The following is a 23,929-nucleotide window of genomic DNA, read 5'->3' on the forward strand; positions in this document are numbered from 1 at the left end:
GAAATTCATGCAGTTATGTGACTAGCAATGCAAATAGCACGTACCAGGTCAAATTTCATTAACACTACTTTCTTCTCATTGGTCGGCAGATTTAAGATTTAATGATAATAATACTTTCAATTTTCAGAAAATAAAGCATATCCTATCCTGCATGGTGGTGACAAATTCCAACTTTTCAAATGATTCTGACCCACCCTAAACCCCAACATAAATGTCTAAAGATCAAAACTGGATTGGAAAGGATAAGAAGAAACTCTGCATATAAACTACTCATATCCAAAATAATAAATGAAATAAAATATATGCAGTATATAATAACTGCATACTCTTAATCTAAATGAAATTACACTCAAGAAAATGAAGATGTAACTATACAATAACTTCTTCACATGGGCACTTGATATATACATATGCAACATGTACTAATTGCAGACTCATTCTTAACTTAAATGAAATATCACTTGGAAAAACAAAAAAAATTATATCCAAATCATACATTAACTTGCTCATGTGAATGACAGGTAGGGCTCATGAGGAAATCATTTCAAGTTAATTCCATTAAAAAAATAAGATCAACAAGGAATGTTTCATACTGTACTTTGCATCATATTGCAGCCAGACAGGGCTTTTACACTTAGCTTTGTTCTCCATACACTCAAAGTGTGTGAGACAAGGCTGACCATGCTCTCAATGGAGATCGTGATAAGTCAACTGCTAATGGACAATGCAATGCATGACTGACAAAGGATTTTTATTTAAAAAACAAGACTCATGGCGCAAGTTCAATGAATAAAAAAAGAACCAAGGGTGATATCAAAAGTTCAATGAATGAAAAAACCAAGGGTCATGCCACAAGTTCACTGAACCTTACAGGCAGTTACCAGCATGTGGACTCAAGGTCAACTCATTGCCACTAGGTTGATATTTCATGCAGATATAACCTAGATCACAGATTGGCATTTTAGCAACATTTCTGTATTAGGGGTCTGTCAAACATTATCCTAGGTCCTGAACTCTGCCAAAACTGAAAAACAGGTGGGAGTATGAAATGATCACAATATGACTGCCAGATGTTTGTGTCATTGCAATGTGTTTTAGTTCCATTGTCATTTAATTATACATATAACATATTCCAGCAATACAATGTGTTTAATGCCAGGTGCATATGATCATGAAGCACAATGAAACCTGGCATAGTGGACACCATATATAATGGACACCTGCTCATAAAAGACAACCATATGTATCTTCAGTTTATTATTATCAATATCCAACTTTATATAAAGGATATATGCCCATAATGAAGGCTTGCATTATATAAGTTATTAGCATTAACAAATTTTGGAGCACAAGGCAGCTGTGCAAATGATGACAAAGATTAAATAAAATTAATAATGAAAACAATTCAAGATAATTCACAAACTTAAGAAGAACAGACAAAAAATTAGTATCAGTCAAAACTTACGCTGTAAGAACAAATTAACAGCATAGTATCTTCTGCTATCATGTACGCAATGACTTTATAATATCAATGATGTCAACACTCTCAAAAGTGATAAGATCAATGTGTGTGATTTAGATTTTTAACGTAGCTTTAACAATTTTCCAGTCATATTGCTACTATGTCTGCAGTGTGGCAGTTTAAAGTGATGTCTAGCACTGGGGCATCATGTCACAGACATGTAGCATGATGTCCCACCCAGTCACATTATTCTGATACCAGGCCGACCAGTTCTAACACTAACCTCTTAATGCTGAGCACCTAGTGAGGCAGCTGTTAATACCATTTTTAAAAGTCTTTGGTACGATTTGGTCAGGGTTTGAACCCACGACCTCTCGCCTCTGTGGCGGACATAAAGTGTAAACAAACCACAAGGGGGGGTAATTATTTACCATTCTTTTTTTCAGAAATCTTAAGACAATTGAACAGTTCTAGTAAAATAAATATCACCTGCTTTTCTGTAGTTTTGCATCATTTTCACAGCTGAATTTTTCAATGCAGGATAATATTTTATATTTTATATATGTTTATGTGTTCACAGATGCCTGTGCATATGTTCCAGGCTTGACACTGACTTTTTAAATCACTTTATTATTTAGTGCAAGCCAGATTCTTCACATCATGTGTGTGTGTGTGTGTGTGTGTGTGTGTGTGTCTGTGTGTGTATATATATATATATATATATATATATATATATATATATATATATATATATATATATATATATTGTACATAACAGCTAGAAGGTCTCAAGGTAGATTAGTTCTGTAACTGAGTTATCTTCTCTAAATAAAGTCTTTATTATTACATGAATTATTATTATTATTATTATTTGTATTATTATTATTATTATTATTATTCAGATTGATATCTGAATATTAAGCAGATATAATTTAGGCAGGCTGCAACTAAGGACTATACTTTAGTTGTCTTTTGAATGTCCTTTGTAGACAGGTTTCACTGTATATGTCCCTAAAATACAGAGGCTGAGGAAAGAGTCTAATGACAGAAAATTTTTCCATAAAAGTTTTAACACTGAAAAACTTCTATTTGCACCAAAATTTATATTAATTAAGGTAATTCAAAAAGCAAAATTTTCACTAAAAGTTCACAACAATTCTGCAAAATGTGAAATAGTTGGTAGCTTAGATATAATCTGTAGTGCAAGTCACAGGAGTCATGTAGGCTTCAACATCAATTATTTCAATAATGGATGTCATTTAAAAAATTTGATTCTGCATACCTTTAAGTAGCAAGTATTCCCTTAATTTGGATTTCTGTACATCCATATTCCTTTTAAATGTCATTATTTAGATGCCACAATAGGTTCATACAGCAAACATCTATGTTAAAGCATGTAGACATTTTTGGACAAAATGAACCTAAAGGTATGATCCAGTACAATCCAGATTGAATGTCGCACACTGTGATGTCACAATGAAAGCTACACATATTGATAAACAAATTCGTACTACCCTCGATTGTGACGATTCCAGTCGAGAAGCTTTTATTTTGACTCAAGTTTAGTACATGGCCACCAATGTAAAAGTCCATAGCGACAGATATTTTCATCTGGAAGTTTCTTGATGAAAGTAAAAGTGCAGAGCATTCAATAATCACTACTGAAAAGAATTTGGTTAAAGAAAAATAGTGTTAAATTTTCAAAGAATGATTTATATTTAATTTAAAATAAGTAAATGTGCATGCATGACCCATGTGACTTGTACTATAGCTGCAATTTTTAAGGCTCTTACATTCCATAAAATCTTTATCATAAAATGAAAACAGTTGCAGACGGAACATCTGGCTTAAATTAAATTAGAGCCAACTCGGCAATTGTTTGCATCTACAGATATAAGTAAATTCACCTATAAATGAAAACCTGCCTTATCAAAAGTTACAAGCAAAGAAATTTCACCATGGATATAAAGGAGTTATTTCTGTTTCACAAAGTATAAGGTTTTATCTTTTGGCTTCTCTTGTCTTTGATAATTCCAGTAATACCTACATAACATGTCATTACATATATTCAGAAGCCAAGAATATCCCATTCAAATAAGGTCTCAGTGTGACTTTCTTCAATCAATCCAGCCAAACTGTACTGCCTTGTAAGAACTGCTCTTGTCTACATATTAGCATCATAGGTAACTTATTGTTAATCACATATACCATTTGTGAAATTCACTGAGTCCTGTTGTTGTTATAGGGTTTAACGCCATTTTGCAGCACAAGATAGGTTATACATGGTGGCCAGTATAAATGCCAAATTACAATTGTTTACATTATAGTACAGTGAAGAAAATTATAATATGAATGGTTAAAATTACAAAGGTATATTTGCATTTTGGAGAAAATTCGAAAACGAATGATTAAAACTGCACAGGTATCTATGAATTCTGGAGAGAAAAAAAATAAACACACATGATTCAATTACACAGGCACCTATTAATTTTTGAGAAAACACTTATTGTTTAATTACACAGGCAACTGAATTCTGAAGAAACCTCAAACACACATGCTACAAGTACATGGGCACACAGGAGAGATCGTCAGTTAGTGAGAAGTACTAAACTCTGCACTTTATTGATAACTCACAGACATGGGTGCATGATATATGACAAACTGCTTTTTGTACTACTACAATACTTTGGGTGGAGCAAGTTGAAGAGACTGCATTGGCACCTGAAAAACCAAAACTTGTGGTGCTACAAAACATTGTTGATAGGAACTTTGTAATAATGATAGTTGATATTCAGATCATGAATATACAACAGGTGTATTTTTGGAATCCATTTCCAAAACAAACAAAATCTGGAGAAGTGCCAATAGTTTACTGCTGAAAAAAATCACGCAATGGGCATACATGTATATCTGCAGTAAACATTTTGTACATGGAAATGGATAGATGACAGATCATTCCAACCCTATCCCAACAACACTCACATAAAATTAGGTTCAGTATTTACATATGCATGTATTTAAAAGAAATTTCCTTAACACAAGGGTGGATCCACATGAGCTTAAATTGTTGATTGTTCCAGCACACTCACTATTAATCCGATTCAATATTTACTATTTGCATCTATTTATAATAAAATCAAGAAATTTCTATTACCATGGGGGAGGGGTAATCACCAGTTGTACAAGTAACTTCAAGTGTTTCAGCTCCTTGACATTGGGGTGAATCCAAGAATGAGAAGGATTAAGTCCCGAAAAAATAAATGTTAGAAAACATTAACTATAACAAAATCAACTCCATTAACTTTTTTGTAAAAATAAGATACAAAAATTAATATACATTTTATTGAATTCAGTAACCTGATAGCATCATTTACCAATGACATACTCTTATGTCACATGTTTAGGCTCAAATAAACAGTAACACAAGAAAGAGCGAAAACAACAAGCTTTCAAAATTACAGTAATTTATTTCTCTGTAAAAATTCTGCAAAAATGAAGAAATATGAACTTACGGTTTTATAGAAGCAAATCCAAAAATAATCCAAGAATAACCCAAGAATAAAATTTTAGTAGTCCTATTAACAAAATGTTCTACTGTATTTACTTTCAAATCCCGACGGAGAATCCAAGATGGAAGACAATGACGTATGCTGCAATCTGTAGTGTTGAAGTCTACAGTTCCTTGTAGAAAAACAAGAATTATCACTCCGGTTTCTGATAGTTGAATAAATGTTTATAAAATACTGTCCTTGTTCAAGAATTTTACATGAACACACGTATTTTCCAGAAAAATAACAGAATTAATCCTTTTGAATCCACAAATTTGAAATAACTCCAAACAGCGCAACATACAACTTCTAATTTAAGGCCCAGCTGCAACTGAGAATAATTCTCCAAATCTGAGGTTATATGATCTTGTAAAACATAAACAAGGGGTCACATGATCATCTTCTGGAAGTTTATAGAAGCTAAATACTTGTTAAAGATCACATCTGCTCAGTGTGACCCTGACAAAAACCAATCATTTTACTCTAAGAAATAAAAAATATAAAAAATTGTTTACATCTTAAACCCAAAGTCCCATCATGATCTTGACAACAACCATCATTTTAAAATAAAAAGAACTTGCTTATGTGGATGCTAAAAATTTTGAAACAAGGTCAGGATTTAGATCAACACCTGGTGTTTATAAAACAGTCATGGTCAAACTATTTTCTGAAAAAAGTATAATCTCTTAGTGAATAAATTTACATTAATGTAATGAAAAATAAAAAAATGTAAAACTGACAAACAAATAAATTGAAATAAACATATATTAAATCAGATATAATTAAATCAAATATATAAAACAGTGCTAAATCTTTATCTTTTTATAAAAATCCTGCGTCTGGTATTCTCCCAGTTACTGCCAATTGGGTAGATCTTATTAGTTAAGATTATTATTTTGAACAGAAATTTTTATAACAGCATGACCTTTCATCACATTATATTTATATTTTGAAGACCCTCTGTGCAAAATAGTAATTACTCATACGCAAATTGATATGAACTGAAAAACCTTTAAATAAATGTACATGTATTTTTATTATTTACATTAAATTATACATTTTTATTGAAAATTTTGCAAACTGTTAAAAATGTAAATTTGTAATGTGAAATCAAATGTCAGCATACAAAACGGAATCATGTCTGTAATTGGTTCTATTATCCAGCTTAAACTAGATACATTTATTAATAACTTAAGAGACAGTTTCAAATAAAAATGAGAACATTGTATATATTTCATTTCACAAACCGATTTTGAGTTTCACAGACATAATTATATTGTGTATGCTGAAATTCCCTTTTGAATATATCTTTTCTGACGCTGCTATTCTTTGTCCTATACTTTTACTTTTGTGTATCACATGATATGCATACCACATTTACATGGCTTTATCATCAATCTCTTTAAACATCATTAACTCTTTAAACTTGTCATGCCCTGTCAAGAAAGTATTACATCTGTCCATGCAAACATAGGTCACTGTGTCAGTGTATTCATGTTCCAGCAACAAATAAATTTCAAGCTTGAGCAAGAAAATCATGACTGTAAAACCCTAAAACATGAAACATCCAGCAACTTCACTTACGATACATTCATACCATACAAGATAATACTCCCTTTGTTTCTTGTCCCTGCTTACTAAATGTTGAAACAAAGCCTTTTGTATGCATATTTACATTAAAGAGATAAATCAAATAATCAACCAGTGACTACAGTTCCAACTCTATGCTCTTCAACTAAGTAACAAAGAGCGAAAACCAACAAGTTTTGTGAAATTCAACAATTTATTTGCCAAGAATACAGTGAAAACTTAAAAAGAACATACAGTATTGTGAATTAAATCCCAAACAGTACTAAAAGTTCTATCATAAGTCCAAATGTACAAAGTTCTAACCGAACGTTTTGATGTGCATGTAGTCTTTAATGTGTTCATGTGCCTATGGCCTAGATTATGATATGCTAATTTCTTTCTAGGTCTTTTATATATTTGTGAGGCCAACTTAATGCAAGCCAAGAGCCAGTTATTTTCAAAATTGTGAAAATTGGATCCAAGGATTAGGACCCTTGAGTTTTAAGGTTTTTTTTCCATTACAGGATTGGTTTATGTTTGTATTGCTCAGTTTTCACCCTTATGTGATATCTGACACTTATGTCTTTGAACATGCAGTGCTTGTAATTATTTGAATTAGCTGAATTTGAAATAATTTCTGACCCAGGAAATGGGAAACGGATCAAGAAGTATTAAACTGCATGAAAGGACATAAGTACTATTTAAAATGTCAACATAAAAACACAATGAAAGCTGCCTTAACAAGCATTTGCAGAAAAGTTATATATAGTAAACGGGTACCCCCCTATGGCTCATTTTATTATACAGGTTATCATCAATTGGCAGGTACCCAAGTGCCTGGATACCTGCTGGCATCTTTATACACAAATACTTCACGTGTCATGTCTGATTCCATACACTTCTGATTTCTCACATTATCAATATATAGCAATCCATTCTGCCCTATTTAGCCATCCTACCATGAACTTAGTGAAAATAGGTTCACTATTATGCAACTATTCATCACTATTTTGGCTAATGTCAAATACATGTGGACATACAGCCAACAACAAATGGCTGTATAGTTCTCATTGCTGCTATAATGCTAATAAAATAAATCAATAGTTAAAGAGAATTCCTGTCTTAGGTATACAAATGAATTATACAAAATTCACTTTTTGTCTTAACTACATTATTTACTAACAATTCATTGGCATAAACCTTCCTACAAATATTATAATAATCAATACCCTATCATACATGACATTTAAACAAATAAATTCAAACAATTATCTGAAGACTGGTATCAAGGAAAATAATCCAGGAAATTAAAAAACTGTACCATGCTCGCTTTTCTCCTTTTAAAGAAATGTCTCTTCACACCTTTGTTCACATCTCTTAATTCCCCTACACATCCCTTGGACAGTTTTTTGTATGAGAGAATACTTGCTAGTCTTTTTGGAGCTAAGAATTCAACCTCTTGCAAAATTCAGATGGACAAATTTTGCAGGATAAGACATTTATAAAACATGTAACTTTGCCGGGACACACTGGTCAATTTATCCAATCAAAATTTAAATTCATCAACCTGCCATTCTTAACAGAGTTGGAAAAGTTTACATTTTTCCTGCTTCCTTTAATAAACCAGTCTCTGCAAAGTTTCAACTTATTCGTGTTTCATATCCTTACCTATGACATCAATTTAATTCTGTGCCAAATTACATATATTAATTTAATATTGTTGTGTCACACATTCCAACATCTGCAAAGTTTCAACTTATTCGTGTTTCATATCCTTACCTATGACATCAATTTAATTCTGTGCCAAATTACATATATTAATTTAATATTGTTGTGTCACACATTCCAACATCTGCAAAATTCATGCTGTTATAATTAAAATTTAGCAAGATTTTAAACTCATCTTGTAATAATAAACCAGGCTTTAAAATGAAAATTCAAAGCTTTTATTGTGGTGTGTGTGTGTGTGTGCATGCATGCATGTGTGTCTCTGTGTGCATTTGCATGCCAAATGTGTGTATATGATAACAACAAAAATGGGCTATCCAGGTTTGTATTTTCTTCCTGCTATGAATGCATTTATCTTTTCAACAAGTGTACCATAAATGGCAAATGACATGCCCATTGCATGTTTAATAGCCTTTTATGCAGATAATGATAAATGACCCTGACTATTTACCTTTTGGACCCAAAATTAACAGTCTCTTGACTCTCTTCCACATCCTAGGGTTTAATGCCCTTTTTCAGCACAAGATAGGCTATACATGGCAGCCAGTATAAATGGTGAAGGAAGAACCCTGGAAATAACCACCGGCCCACGAGAAGCTATTGGCAAACTTTCTCACATAACCACATTGGCCGAATCCGCGACCTGAACTCATGAAGACAGAGGTGAGATGGCAGTGATCTGTTACGGTGAGCACTTTAGACCACTCGGCCACTCAGGGCTCCCACATCCTAAGTGGAAGCCATCAAGAATGCTTGAACCAGTCTGTGATGTATAACTAATGTTATTCTATGGAAACCATTCTTCTTATAGTCAGTGACTGTGACTTTTGTACCTTTTTATCCCAAAATGAATAGCATTCTTCAAGTGCAAGCCTTCCACAATATTATGGTTGAGGTATGTCATGTAGAACTAATGTTATTGTGAAGAAACTAATGTTGATTATTCTTATAGTCAATGACCTTTACCTTTGACCTTCTGATATCAAAATCAATAGGATTTTTCCTTCCACCAAGTGCAAACTGTCTACAAAATTTCTTAACCATTAATGATTGAGTACTCCAGTTATTTGGGGTTTATACAGATTTAGTGATATTTTTATACTGGACATTCACAATTTTTTAAGGAATGTAAACTGTTTCACCAAATAATTGCTCTTTTTGAGGACATTTTTATCAGGAGACAAACTTTGGCTTGGCAGATAAATCAATATTGAAATAGCTGCATAAAATACTGCTCATCCTTTGCAAACAATTAAAGCTGAATGCACAAAAACGGACCCAATAACAAAATCTAGACTGGTTCCCCCGTCTTGTTCTAACAGGTTCAGGACTAACAGTGTACCAAATGTTACATATATCTATACCGTGTGCTTAACTTTTGACAATGATTGCAGATTGTACTTTAAGCTAATGGTCATTTTGTAAACAACATGTTTACCGAGCTAACTTTTGTCCATGACTGTAAGATGCAAATAGTATGCTGACATAGCTTTTTTAGTTCAGAATATTCTAGAAAAATTTAGAGGAATTTTCCAGTTAGAAAAGACTCACATCTAGGGAATTCCAGAACATTCTACTGCGATGTAGGTCAATTGAAATTTATATATGTAAAAGCTGATAAATCATTAATTCCTGTTTTATATCAATCTTTGGGAATCTATGATCGGAGTCTGCAGTTGTATTTGAGAAATCATTCAAATCATTCCCTGGAATTATTAAACAGCTCATTAACTGGATTAACTCATTATTTTGTATTTTTGTGAATTCATTCAAAGACATTCCAGATTGCACTAATAGTATATCAGAACATTCTGGATTGCATCAATGTGGTACATCAGAACATTCAAGACTAATGGAAATAGTTTGGAACATTGATGATTCTATTCTTTTGGACTTGTGATAGGACACTTCAGATTATTTTCACAATACTGTGTTTCTAAATTTACACTTTGTAACTCAGATAAATAAATTGTTGATTTTACTGAAATTGTTGGTTACTTTCTTTCAGTTACTTATTTTAAGATTTAGAGTCAGAAAACAAAACATATACATCTAGGCCATGCTAATACACTAACAAAAAACCCACAATTCTCTTTCAAATAAAATCTGGACATCCAGTAAATTTATTCAAATAATATTAGCTCAAGGACAATATGGCCAAAGTCAAGATTTTTTCAAAATACAACTTAATTCCAAGTGTTTTCTGTTTTGAGCCAAATTTAACAGGATTCTTCCTTTCCCAAGATGCAAGACATTCAGTATGTTTGGTAACTGCAGATGGTGGAGAACTCATCTTATTGTACAGAACCATCTTTCTTCTTCAACCACAGTGACCTTGACCCTTGGCCATTTTTTAACATGTAAACCAGAGGGTCCTTCATTACCCAATGTGCAAGTTATAAAGTTTGGTAATCAAAGATGGTGAAGAACGTAAGCTATTGTGCACAAACGGTTTTCATTTTTTTCAGTCACAGTAAACATGACCTTTCAGCTTTTAAGCACCAAATTGATAGGATTCTTCCTTACCCCAGGTGTGATCCATCCTCAAAGTTTGGTAATAATAGATGGTGAACAACTAAAATTATTGTTCAGAAACCAAACTAACAGCTGAGAAAGAGACAGGCTCTTGGGTGGACAGATAAAGAACACAACACAATACTCTACGCCTTATGGTGACATATAAAAAAGATACCCAACAATAGTAATGTTTTTGAAATTTAGTACACATGACCTTCTGTTTGACTGGTACTCTAGAAGCAGGCATGGGGTCAATTACAGGTACTCGATTATAATTATTACTATTATAATTATGACTACTATTACAGGTTGATTGGCACTGTTAATCATAATTATGATTATGATTTCTTTGTATTTGGTGATCTATTTTTTGGTTCTGAGCAGTTGTATAACTGAAAACAAAAAGTTTTAACTCTATGTAAATGTTTATTGACAATTAGTTTGTATCTTGTCCATCAAAAATTACCCATTCCTTGTAATACTCATCAATGATGGTCTTTAGTTTTGGGAAACTTTTATTATTCTTACAACTATTATGAATATAATTAGTCATTTTTTATTGTAATCATTTGTAATCATGATATGCAATTATATTGCCAATGAAGGACAATTACAATTATAGAGCTTCTGAAATCAATGATTTTGATTATGATTGTGATTATAGTTCACACTGTAATGATTACAATTACAACTGCAATCAGCCGCATGCCTTTCTAGAAGGCAACCCAAAGTAATACCCCTGATGCACAAAGTAAACTCGAAGCAAGTAAACAGGGTTTTCCATAGGATTCTTTAACTGGGGTGAAATACCCTCGAGTATGAAAACATGAGTGAAATCTAGAAATCTGTTGGCTAACTTTTTCAAGTGGGAAAAAAGACGTTGATAAATTTAACACTTTTCTCAATTAGACAGTAAACAATTTGACATTTTTAATTATATTTTTTTCCCATTTTATTATGTGTAAATACTAGTATGTTGATTTTCTGCTTGATATTTTGACTAGCTCCTCAGGTAAATATTCTGATACAAAAATGCACACTGCAATGTTTCAACTTGCTAGCAGGAAATAAGAAATTTTCTGGTATGAAAATAACAATATCAAACAATTTCTAGGCTTATCAAGAACCATCGGAGTGCTTCAAGGAACCATACCTGTTATTTTTTCAAATATTCAACAGGTATGGAACCAGCATTTTCCATATCTGAGAAAGTCTAGTGTTGCTATTTCTGATCACATTTGGATTATAGAATGTTTATTAATTTGAAATTGATGTTACAAATTCAGTGCAATTGATTAACCTGACCTCTGTTTCTGAACACGTTCTAAACTTTGACCATTTTTTTATATATGAAAGTGGGACACAACCTGAAGCCCCAAAGTTCACTGCGGTTGACTAACCTGACCAATCAGCTACCTACACTTCAGCAGATTTTGCTCCATGATACATTCTAAAATCTGAAATGGACCGCTCTGGTGGCCTAATGGTTAGAGCATCTGCCTCAGACGTGGGAGGTCTTGGTTCAATCCCCCCCCCCCCCCGAGTCATACCAAAGACTTACAAAAATGGTACTAACATTTGCCTTGCTTGGCAATCAGCATTAAGACATTAGTGTTAGGACTGGTCGGCCTGGTGTCAGGATAATGTGACTGGTTGGGACATCATGCTACATGTCTGAGGCATGATGCCCCAGTGCTAGACATCACTATAAACTGCCACACTGCAGACATTGTAGCAATATGACTGAAAAATTGTTAAAGCTATGTTAAAAATCCAAATCACACACAAACACACAAAAAATCTGAAATGCAGATGTGATTTAAAATATGTCTTGAGATCAGTGTAATTGACAAACCTGGCCGCTAAGCTGCCTGCTGATTCGTCGCTCCAGCATATGCACCTCTTGCCCCATGAGATGAATTTTATGGGTTGAAGTCTGGCTGCGCAGCATCTTTCCTCACCATAGCTAAAAGAAATAGAAATATATAACAAATGAGTGCTTCCTTTCAAATTTTTACAAAATTATATGTACCTATGGAGGTCATTACAACATGGAATGCAATATAAAAACACTATATCCAACTTTAAATGTACAGCAAGACTTTCAGTTTAAAAAAATAAAGCGTGTATCAGATGATATGATATATCCCCATGCTCAATGATATCCAACCATCAACTTTTGAAAAATTCTGGAAACTATTAAATATATCCTTGCCTGATAACAAGTCTATTCTTTACTTGGTGAAAAATGGATAAGCCTGTCCCCCTGGTCTTATCAAAAATAATCGATACCCCCCATAAAATGAAAGCCTTCCAACAATGATGCATTTGATGCACATACGGTAAGAAATTTGCCTAAAATTCTTACATGTGCAAGACAAAATGGCACTTCTGTACGTGAATTTACACTAAAAGAATGCCTATTCTGGAGTCAATGAAAATTTATCTTTGTACTGTTATACAATAATATTTCCATCTAAAAGTGATCAGAATTTAAATGTACCAGTGACTTTTGTATTTATCTTGAAGCTCAACTGCTATCTACAGTTTTAAAATTTTGGTTTCTTTACTGGTTTTAATGGCTCTGTTAACATTTTATTGGCTATATCATGCTGAATAAATGGACATTAAGTGTCTTTCCACGAAACACCAAGCCAGCTGATTCTGCTTGATTTCAACTGAATGCAACTCAAATAAACTAAGACAACATCATGTTAAGACATGAAATTAGTAATTCTAAAGTAAACAACATTTATATAAAAGCTAAGATACTGTACAATGACAAAACTAGAATGAGGGTCCTTTTCATTTCAAATTTAAAAAAACTTGCTTCTAGAACATACATAATTTCTATAAAAAACTAAACCTTGGACTGAACACATGTAAACATGCTTACCTCCAAATGTGTGTGTGTGTGTGTGTGTGTGTGTGTTTTGGATTTTTAACGTAGCTTCAAAAATTCTGCAGTCATATTGCATAAATGTCTGCAGTGTGGCAGTTTATCTAGATATCACCTAGCACTGGGGCATCATGCCGCAGATGTGTAGCATGATGTCCCACCCAGTCACATTATCCTAACACCAGGCCGACCAGTCCTAACACTAACCTCTTAATGCTGAGCACCTAGCGAGGCAGCTGTCGTACCATTTTTATAAGTCTTTGGTATGACTCGGTTGGGGTTCGAACCCATGACCTCCCGCGTCCGATGCAGATGCTCTAACCACTAGACCACCGGAGCAGTCAACCTCCAAGTAATAATGATCTTAAAATATAATCTAAAAATACTGGCTGTGTAATATGTTGTTTAAAAAAACATTAGTCAGGTTTCTGCATAATATTAATAATGGAAACTATTTTGCTCCTTCAGTGACAGTGAAAGTAAAGAAACCATTGTAGATGGCAAAGAACTAGTGTTACTGAACAGAAACCATTTTTCTTCTTTCAGTTAAAGTGAACTGATGTTTATGCTTCTGCCCTTTGAAATTGAGAAGGATTTCCTTATTCCAAAGCACAAGCCATCCACAATGACTGATTACTATAAATGGTGGACAACACAAGTTATTGTGAAAAAACAAGACTGGTAACAGACAGATAGACAGATGAGTGGACAGCCTCTTGACATAATGTGATCTGCGTTATGGCAGGCATAAAAAAATAAGATTACTTTTGCTCATATTGGCTCCACCACATAAGATACCAAGTGCAAAACAAGTTTCATGTCAACTGTACACTGAAGCAACTTAACTACCATGTGATTTTATTCATTTCAAACTCTTGTGAAACTTTCTGCAATGATCTGGAACACAGAATTTTGCATTCATGATTTTAAATTATACACCCACAATCCACATTTAGTATCTGAAGAAATAAAAGCAAATTTTCATCTGTCTGTTTGACTCAGGCATATGTTAAAGTTCAAATGTGAAGGTTTCTGTTGAAACTTATTTTTAGTCTTCCATACCTGAAAAACTCATACTCATTATTATAAACTTCCATGGTACTGTTTATAAGTAATTGCATTCAAAAGTATTACCTGCACAAAGTTGGAGCCGGTATTACCTGGCCATAATCTGCATGCTAAAGTGATACATTACTAAAGAACCTGCTATAAACATATTTATTCCAACTTCAATATGCACTGGTAATAAACGATTGTGTCTGTAGGCTACAATGGGCAAATATAAGGTAAGTCATGAACTTTATGCGAATACTTAACCAATGATATTAAAACTTTTAATGTATGACATGATTACCTTCATTGGTTGCATGTTTTAAAACAGATTCTTCCAATTATTAAGCTTCAAAATTTGAACACACGCATAACCCAAAAAATGAATTTTAAACACAAATTTGAACCCAAGTAAATGAAGTGGAAAATAAGGGGCCATAACGACCTACTTCTAAAATGTACAGTAGTGCTAATCAACATGCATCTTCTAACTATGGTTAATTTATCTGTCCAGGATAGTATGTGCATTGCATGGAAAAACATGTAGTCATGAGCCACCCAAGACAATATGAAATGCAAGGCTAAATGACCTTTTTAAGGCAGGTATTATCACATGAAAAAAATGTGTTCTCTAGCCTGGGGAAGTAGTATAGGTTCAAAAATTATTAGACCCTGAGAGATTTTATTAAACCCAAAAATGTTTCTACCTGGAAGTTTGTGGTATATTCTCGTTTATACTACTCCATCACAGAACAGGAATCTGACGTTTCATCTTTAAAATGGGCCCTAGTGTTAAAACTCTATGGTCATAAACTAAGTAACAGAAAGAAACAAAACATTTTTTGTAAAACTTAATAAACATTTTATCAATGTTATAAAATGAAAATTTAAGAGGAATTTACAGTATCTAGAATTAAATCCACACTAATCCTGAAAAAAATTACAGTAAAGTCCAAAAGAATGAAAAGTTCTATATAAATTTCAGATCCACAAATATACTGCTATAACAACAATTCTGACGTGAAAATGGTGTTGTCCTGAATTCCTTTGAATAAGTCACAATAGTTCCAAAATCATATTATAGTCAAATGAGCACTTTCTATTTCCACTGAATAATCCACATGAATGTCTTTCCTCTCAAATAATATCTAAATACAATATAACATAATCTGCCGACTTGATGTTACAATAAGAACACATAATTTAGAATAAGAAAACTGCCCAGTCCAAGCTACTTATATACAGGCGAGAAGTTAAACCATGAATATTATAAGTACTACCTACATGACAAATCACAAATTTCCAGCATCGTAAAAGAACTCACATGACTTAATCCATCCAATGGGAAATAACTTAATTCTTAAGATACCACCTGACCAACGTGTCCAACGAAAAAAAAAGGCAGAATCTTGTCAACATATTTAGTATTAATTTTATTATTAGTAACTGTAAACAAATATGTAAGCATCTATTTAAAAATCCTATGCAATTTCAATTTTTTAACATCTTAAAATGCAGCCTATGCACATACACCCAAATTCAGCTAAAGATAGTCAATACAATTTACAGTCACAAATAAATATTTCAAAACTTAGACAAAATCATGTACAATGATTTATAAAAGATATAAAAAGAATTAAAAAGCTAGTATGATCATTCAGTCTTGAATGTGCTCATGTACCAATAGCTGTAATAGTGCTGATATGCTAAAAGTCTCAATATATCACAAAGATATAATCCATAAATGTCTCTAAATGAATTCCCAATATAGTGATTTAGTCTGAAAGTATTATTAGCACTTTGTACATGTAATTCCAATGAATAATTTAAATAAATAAATCCTCTCAAACATTAACTGAACACAACAAAAACACTGATTCCACATCAGATGTTAAAACATGAATCAGTAATTCTGTTTATCATTACCTTTATATAAAATACTAAGACACAATAACAGAACTAGAATGAAGGTCATTTTCCCATCAAATTCATTTCCAGAACAATTTCAGTTGTAAACACGTTTCAATCTCTTACTAAAACTTTAGTAAAAAAAATACATAAAACATCAGGTTGACCAGTTTTTCCCCAGGGGAATACCAGTGCCCTGATCTCAGATTCAAGTCAACATGTTTACCTCCAAGTAATATTGATCTTAAAATATAATCTAAAATCATTGACAAGAATTAGCCATGAATTATATATATGAATTAGCCATGTAATATGTTGTTTACAAAAAAAAAACATCTTAGTTAGGTTGGCCCAAATTCCTACTCTCGATAATGGACAATAAATACATAATACAAATTAAATAACAAATAACAATCCCCTTACCAAGTTTTCTATCAAAGTAACTTGTACAAAGAAACTTAACACCCTGGAATGCCAAGTAACAACCATCTATGACACTTCAGTGAAGAACAACTTGATATAAATTTTTTTTATTATATAAATCAACCAAGATAAGCTCTGCCTGACTTAATCAGCAACTAATGGAATAGGTATTGTTGTGATAGTGTGACTGGAGAGTTGAATGGTATTGTTTAAAGCATGTTAATCATTTAGAGTCAGCTGATCAATCAATGAACACTACAAAGAATCAGCCGGTAACTTGTTTTAATGCTACAAAAGAATGAAGCAATGTCTGTTCATGTATTTGAATATTTATTGCTTTTTGAATCTATTAAAAAAACTGAAACCTTGTAAAACCTACTCAATACAAATGCCCCAATCTGAAAACTGTTGAAAAGGGACTCTAAATAAAATAAATATTGTACACTGGAACTGGGGCAGCTACAAAAACATGACAGCTATAAGAAGTAAAGAAACAAATATTATCTTTATGTAAACGATATTTATATCAACCTTTCATTATCTGATACTTAGAAGGTATCTTCCTTGTCAAATATATAAACCATCCATACAATTATGTGAAAAGTATGGACAGTAGATTTGGCACAGTTATCTGCAAAAAGCATAATACGTGATAAACAAATGTTCAATATCTCTGAGCATCATGGTCATAAAAAGCAGTCCTTGATTGTCCTTGTGTTTTACCATCTGGCCGACTGACCCATCAGCTTGAAAAATTAGGAGCCTACTTTGACAGCCATGAGCTGGGTACTAAACTTAGGTACAACCCTAGAACATTTTATAAAATTTTCACTCAATATATTCTTTGTTGAAATGCTTATTATTTTTGCAATATGACTAAATTGTATATATCAATTAATATATATAATCCAATTCTTTATGTAATTTTGTAGGAAACAAATTATTTAGTGTCATCTGTATTTGGCTATTTATACTTCACTATGTATTATTATTTTTATTACATACTATATGCATATATTAATCACGACTGGGTTTTTCCATCCACAGTCATGGTTCTCATTCTGTCAAAACCCATCACGATAACTCACACAACATTGGGGTCCAAAAAAATAGATCACACTGTAAGTGAGGGACCTCTGAAAAATGAAGAAGGGGGTGCTATTCCAACTAGACATCAAAAAGGCCATGGGAGTGGGGGCCAGCAGCACTGTTTAAAGGCTGAATACTCATTTTATAATCGCATAGGGATTAATTGTCAACAAAATTCCTTTTCCAATACAATTGTTCGCTTTTTTCAGTATAAATAACCTTTACTTTATAACCAATCTCCGAAAGATTGTAAAACAACAACTCCAAAGGGTTCAACACATCACATGTGTGCCTCACTGTGTACCTGTAAAACATTTCGTATTATGTTATAGCATTTCTGTACAAGCAAGAATCCTTTTGTTTAAAAAGTATGGACAATTGTTTCATGTACTGTCAACGTTTCAAAACTGTTAACCTCGAAACATTCAATTTCTTAAAACTGCTTTATTAGTGAAATACTGATGCAATGATTTCATTGTGAAATTTGTGCTCATCAGTACAAACTTTGGAACAAGCTTCTCCATAATGAACTGTACCGGTCAAACTGAGAATTGCATTTACTGGGTACTTCTTGCACTTGGTTGCCTTGATACCACTGTCAATGACAGGGATAATTTAAGGTAGTTTCTTTGTTGCTCACACAACAATATAACAGTGTTGAGAGTGGTACACTGAAATGAGTTGACCTGTCAAATTAATATGGCTGCTATCTCTTATGCAGATTCCATTTGCATGCCTAAGTTTCTTTATTATTCCACTCCCTTTATTTGATTTGGCACAAAAGACAATTAACTTGATAACACAAAATAGGTCTGCTTTTAAGTGAGTGTAACAATACAACAAATACCTCTACAAATTGGAGATCAAAACACAGCAGTTAATTAGGTTCTCACAAAAACACTTTAGATAAAGCTGTGAGGTAGATTGTTGTTTTTCACATATGAATACAAGAGGGCATATCACATTTATGATTACAATGACAACAGATTACAATATATACTTAAAAAAAACCCACAAATTTCACTTGACAAAACTGATTTCATTTTTTATTTCTTAAAGTGTAGTCATCAATAGTCACTACTGAAATTTTCGCTTATTAAACTTTTGTCAAGGATTTATATTTTCAGTGTACTGAATTTTTGTGTGTTAAAGACAACATAACAAAATATAGGACTTCTTATTATAAGCCGAGAATTTCGAATTTTTCTACACAAACCATTGTTTTCAATGGTAAGATGAGCAATATATCAGGGACTCGTGTACCAGTTTTGATTGCAAGTTTATTCACATTCAACAAATAAGAGGTAAATCTTTTGCCATTTTCGGGGGGGGGGGGGAGATGGGATTCACACCTACCCCTGCATTATAAGCGAGTTTGTGAGTTATTTGGCACAAGTTATCGAGAGAACAGTGTACATCACATATAAATAGTACACATGTATCATTTCACAATCTTTGATTAAGTTTTGCTGTTTTATTAGGAACTATTGGTTTGTTTCCATTAGCTATAACTTTGAAACTCATCAGAGGGAATTCATTTCGTTGATTCATTTTTTCATTCGATCAGTTGAAAAAATGAAATAATAAGATCATTTCCCTCTGAGGAGTTACAAAGATACAAAACCGATTAGGAACCTGGAGTGACTAGATCACCCCAACACATCCTATCAAGCACCACCTTCTTTCAGTTTAAATTTAATCTAAAGTGAAAGTGACCCTCTGCAGGTACCTATCTAATAGATCCCAAATCCAAAGAAAGCTTGAGTTATTAAAGTGTATCAGCACTTCCATCCAGCTCCTCCACAACCACATTGATTAGAAGAGATGCGAACATTGACAAAAAGAGAAAACTGGACAAGCCAGTTTCAGAACACTGTTGTAGCTGTGTAGGGTAGGTGGCAGCTACATTGGAGAATTAGCTTGTAGAGCAAACAAACACATGTCTAGGTTACATATTTCTTTAATGGTTTCTTTTCACTGTACCAAATTCAAATTCAAAAGCTCTCACTAACCATTTCTGCCTCTGCATATGTATGTATCAGCCTAGTGAACTTCACAGGCGACATCCTGTTATCATATTTCTATAGCTGGCTTTGTTTCTGGTACACTGATCTGTGTTTCCTACATTAAACTAAACATTTGATATCTCACTAATAAGCTGTCTAGAATATGATTTGAAAACATATAAACGATTATAATATATCTGATCAGACTCATACTCACTTTCAAACTCTTCCTCAAAATACAAATGTTAAATAAATGTAGTTTATGTGTATCAGTTGGCAAAGATAATGTCAGAGTTCAAGTATAAAATATCTATTTCTTTAAAATTATATATATATATATATATATATATATATATATATATATATATATATATATATATATATATATATAAGATACTCTTGCTAATTAGAGAAACTTAATATACTATCTTGTCTCTAATATCATCAGCATTTTCCAAATCTAAAACTAATTATAAGTCCTGTAAATAATCATTTAATTAATTTGCATAAACACAAATGCCTGTTGTTCTCACTACATCAACCAAACAGTGAGACCTGTTAAACCAAATGATTAATGTCTAAAAGGCCATGGAGTGAGTGTGCTGTAAAGATTTTGCTTGTATTGTTTTAGACTGCAGAAGCAGAACATTTCTTGAAATGTGGATTCTAATCAATATGACTACTACAAGACTAGAAAATTGGAAAACAGTTAAATCATATCAAAAGTCCCTATTAAAACATCAACAAGCCAAGAATTTACCTAACCACTTGATCCCTTTACATAAAGAAACTAGAAAACCACTGTAAAAATGTGTAAAAACAAAAAAATTGGCAGACTATTTTCAAGAGTGTTGCCATAAAGGTAATTAACCAAACTGAACACAACATACACTGTGTTGAGTATCAAATAATAGAAATCCTCCAATCTGATCCAGAGCTCTCTAGTAGCAATATTAATCAGTGCTGAGTATCAAATAATAAAAATCCTCCAATCTGATCCAGAGCTCTCTAGTAGCAATATTAATCAGTGTTGAGTATCAAATAATAAAAATCCTCCAATCTGATCCAGAGCTCTCTAGTAGCAATATTAATCAGTGTTGAGTATCAAATAATAAAAATCCTCCAATCTGATCCAGAGCTCTCTTGCAGCAACATTAGTCATACAGAGAACTTTACAGGATACACCAAATGCATACTCTACAGTTGGTAGGGATCAACATCTCTGTTTGAATGGGAGTCCAAGCATTTAAATTATAATTATACCCAATTTAACAAGCACATGGTGAGGAAATTGGGGTGGATAAGGACGGTTGTACTTAAAGTGTTTTTAAAGTCATTCTTACTTACACAAACATTATATGACAGTTTGTAACCATGTTCTTACTCCTGTGGTCTGCAAATGTTTGTGAAAGCATGGCCATCAAATCTATAATAACATTCTAAAGACCCCCAGAATCCCTGGTACTTGCTGAGTGTGATCGTACATATTCTCATGCAACACTGAGAATGGTTCAATGGCAGAAAGTCTCAATCAGAAAGCTTCAATCTGCTCATGGAGAATACTGATTGGTTGAAAACTATGCACTGACACTGTATGAATGTAATTCAGAGGTTTTTGGTACTAGAGGCTTATCTAAGGCACAAGGATTAATAGGTCAATGATTTGTGCAAAACTGCAGGTCTAATAACATCCAAAAAAGAAAATAAAAGTAAAATAACAAAAGAATTTAGCAAATTTTATCGGTAATTAAGGCTTACCTCAGTTTCCCAAAAAATTCCAATGTACTTTACAAAGTATACCAAGCAGTATGATATTTTCATGGTATGCATCTGTAATGTTCTAAAGACAAATACACCAACTAGCTCATGTAAACCAACAGAGATCCTATCATTTCAAGGTCAAGGTCACACAATGTCATGCAAAACAGCACACAAGAGCCTTTTGGAAAGTCTGAGCATAACAAGAAATGGAAACCTTGGGGACAAAATAACTGCATGATCAAAATCTATTAGAAATACCCACAATGATTTGAAATCCCAGCAAGTCCCAAGAAATGGACTGATGTTATCAAGGCCATGGTAGATAACATCACATTCAGAAAAATTAGGTAGTGATAGAACAATTAAGTACTGATTAAAAAGGTGTTAAAATTAATGAAATTGGTTAGAATTATCAAAGGTGTGAATAGACTGTAGTCTCAATTAGTCAGATTCACAGTCTGAACTAAGTGCAGAATCAGATATGGAATTTACCACAGTAAATTCAATTAAAAGGAAACTAATCAATACATGCAAAATGAAACATATCAATCTGTATAATTTTTATAAAAAAACACTAGTGCTAAAACTGTATATGATGATATGCCCATGTCTTTTGGGTTTGATACCACTCCAGTGGACTAGTTGTTAGAGTGTCTGCCTCAGATGCAGGAGGTTGCAGGTTCAAGCCCTTGCCGAGTCATACCAAAGACTTTAAAAAATGGTACTAACAGCTGCCTCGCTTGGCACTCAGTATTAAGAGGTTAGTGTAAGGACTGGTCAGCCTGGTGTCAGAATAATGTGACTGGGTGGGACATCATGCTATGTCTGCAGCATGATGCCCTAGTGCTAGACATCATTATAAACTGCCACATTGCAGACATCATAGTGATATGACTGTAAAATTAAAATGGCTGAAATATATATATAACACACACTACCAGACTCAATAATCACCATCTCATTTTGTGACTGACAGTACAAGGACAAGCCCTACATTCAATGTTGCATACCAGCAGCTGGGTAATCCAGGTAAAAAAAGAGAACTGCTGAGTGAATGACCATCCTGGATTATGCAATTAAATACCAAGGAAGAGGTAAGAACAGGTGCCATTAGAGTAACAGGAATTTGAATTAGGTGACAGGATGTTTATCTAACAGATTAATTTTATAAGGAAAGATGGAGAAAAAAAAATGTTGTGGCATAAGCACATAACATAGCAGCAGTTTCTAAAGCATTGTGGACTTCAACAATAACAGCAGAACTGCTACTGTGAAAGGCTATGTGGAGAACAGTCTTTATACCATAATTTTGTCAAATTTGTCTTAATTCTGTTTAGTGATTTTGAGAAATCATTTACTGGTAAATGTTGTTAAGAAAAATGGTCATAACTGATGTCAAATCTGCTTCCTGTATACATACTTCCATGGCTTATGTGCTAGGATGTTTTCTGTAAATTTCACTTAAATTGTGCTGAGTGGTTTCTTTGCTGTCGTTGAACAGTTTTTCTGTTGTAGTAATGGCAACCACTTTTTTTTATTTATGAGCATCTATATAAATCTTAAAGCCCTTCACGCCAGGACACTATCTGCCAAATTTGATTGAAACATGTCCAGTGGTATTGGGAGAAATAGAAAATAGAAATTCTTCACAGACGACTGACAATGCACAATGACACAAGACCTAGAGGTTGAAAAAATAATCTCTAAACATCAACTCACCCAGTCAGGTGACTCACCCAAAACAAAGCCCAACTAAACCAGCTACATGTATTATAGGCATTATCAAAATTGGTAGCTATTACAGAAATAAAAGATGGATAAAAATTGCAGGGTGGTAAAATGTTCTGAAAAATAAAAACAAGTACATGTACATAAACTGCTTTATGTATGTATGTGGGTTTTTTAAAAACAAAAGTTAATACTCAATCAAGTAAAATTGTTTCTGCTCTATGGCAACATGAAAGTAAAT

The 23,929-nt window shown here is 33.0% G+C and overlaps 1 protein-coding gene across 1 annotated transcript in view; it reads right to left on the reverse strand.

Annotated features, from left to right (window-relative positions):
* The window catches only part of LOC149802038 (transient receptor potential cation channel subfamily M member 3-like), a 228,530-nt gene that overhangs the window by 170,616 nt on the left and 33,985 nt on the right, over window positions 1–23,929 (reverse strand). The window contains exon 2 of the mRNA XM_089956442.1: window positions 12,680–12,790. Within this exon, the coding sequence (XP_089812568.1) occupies window positions 12,680–12,775 (96 nt within the window). The 5' untranslated portion in view covers window positions 12,776–12,790. The remainder of the gene's footprint in view (window positions 1–12,679; window positions 12,791–23,929) is intronic.

The sequence above is a fragment of the Sinohyriopsis cumingii genome, chromosome 4 (genome assembly GCF_028554795.1).
Source record: "Sinohyriopsis cumingii isolate HCF-2022 chromosome 4, ASM2855479v2, whole genome shotgun sequence".
NCBI classification, from domain to species: Eukaryota; Metazoa; Mollusca; class Bivalvia; order Unionida; family Unionidae; genus Sinohyriopsis; species Sinohyriopsis cumingii.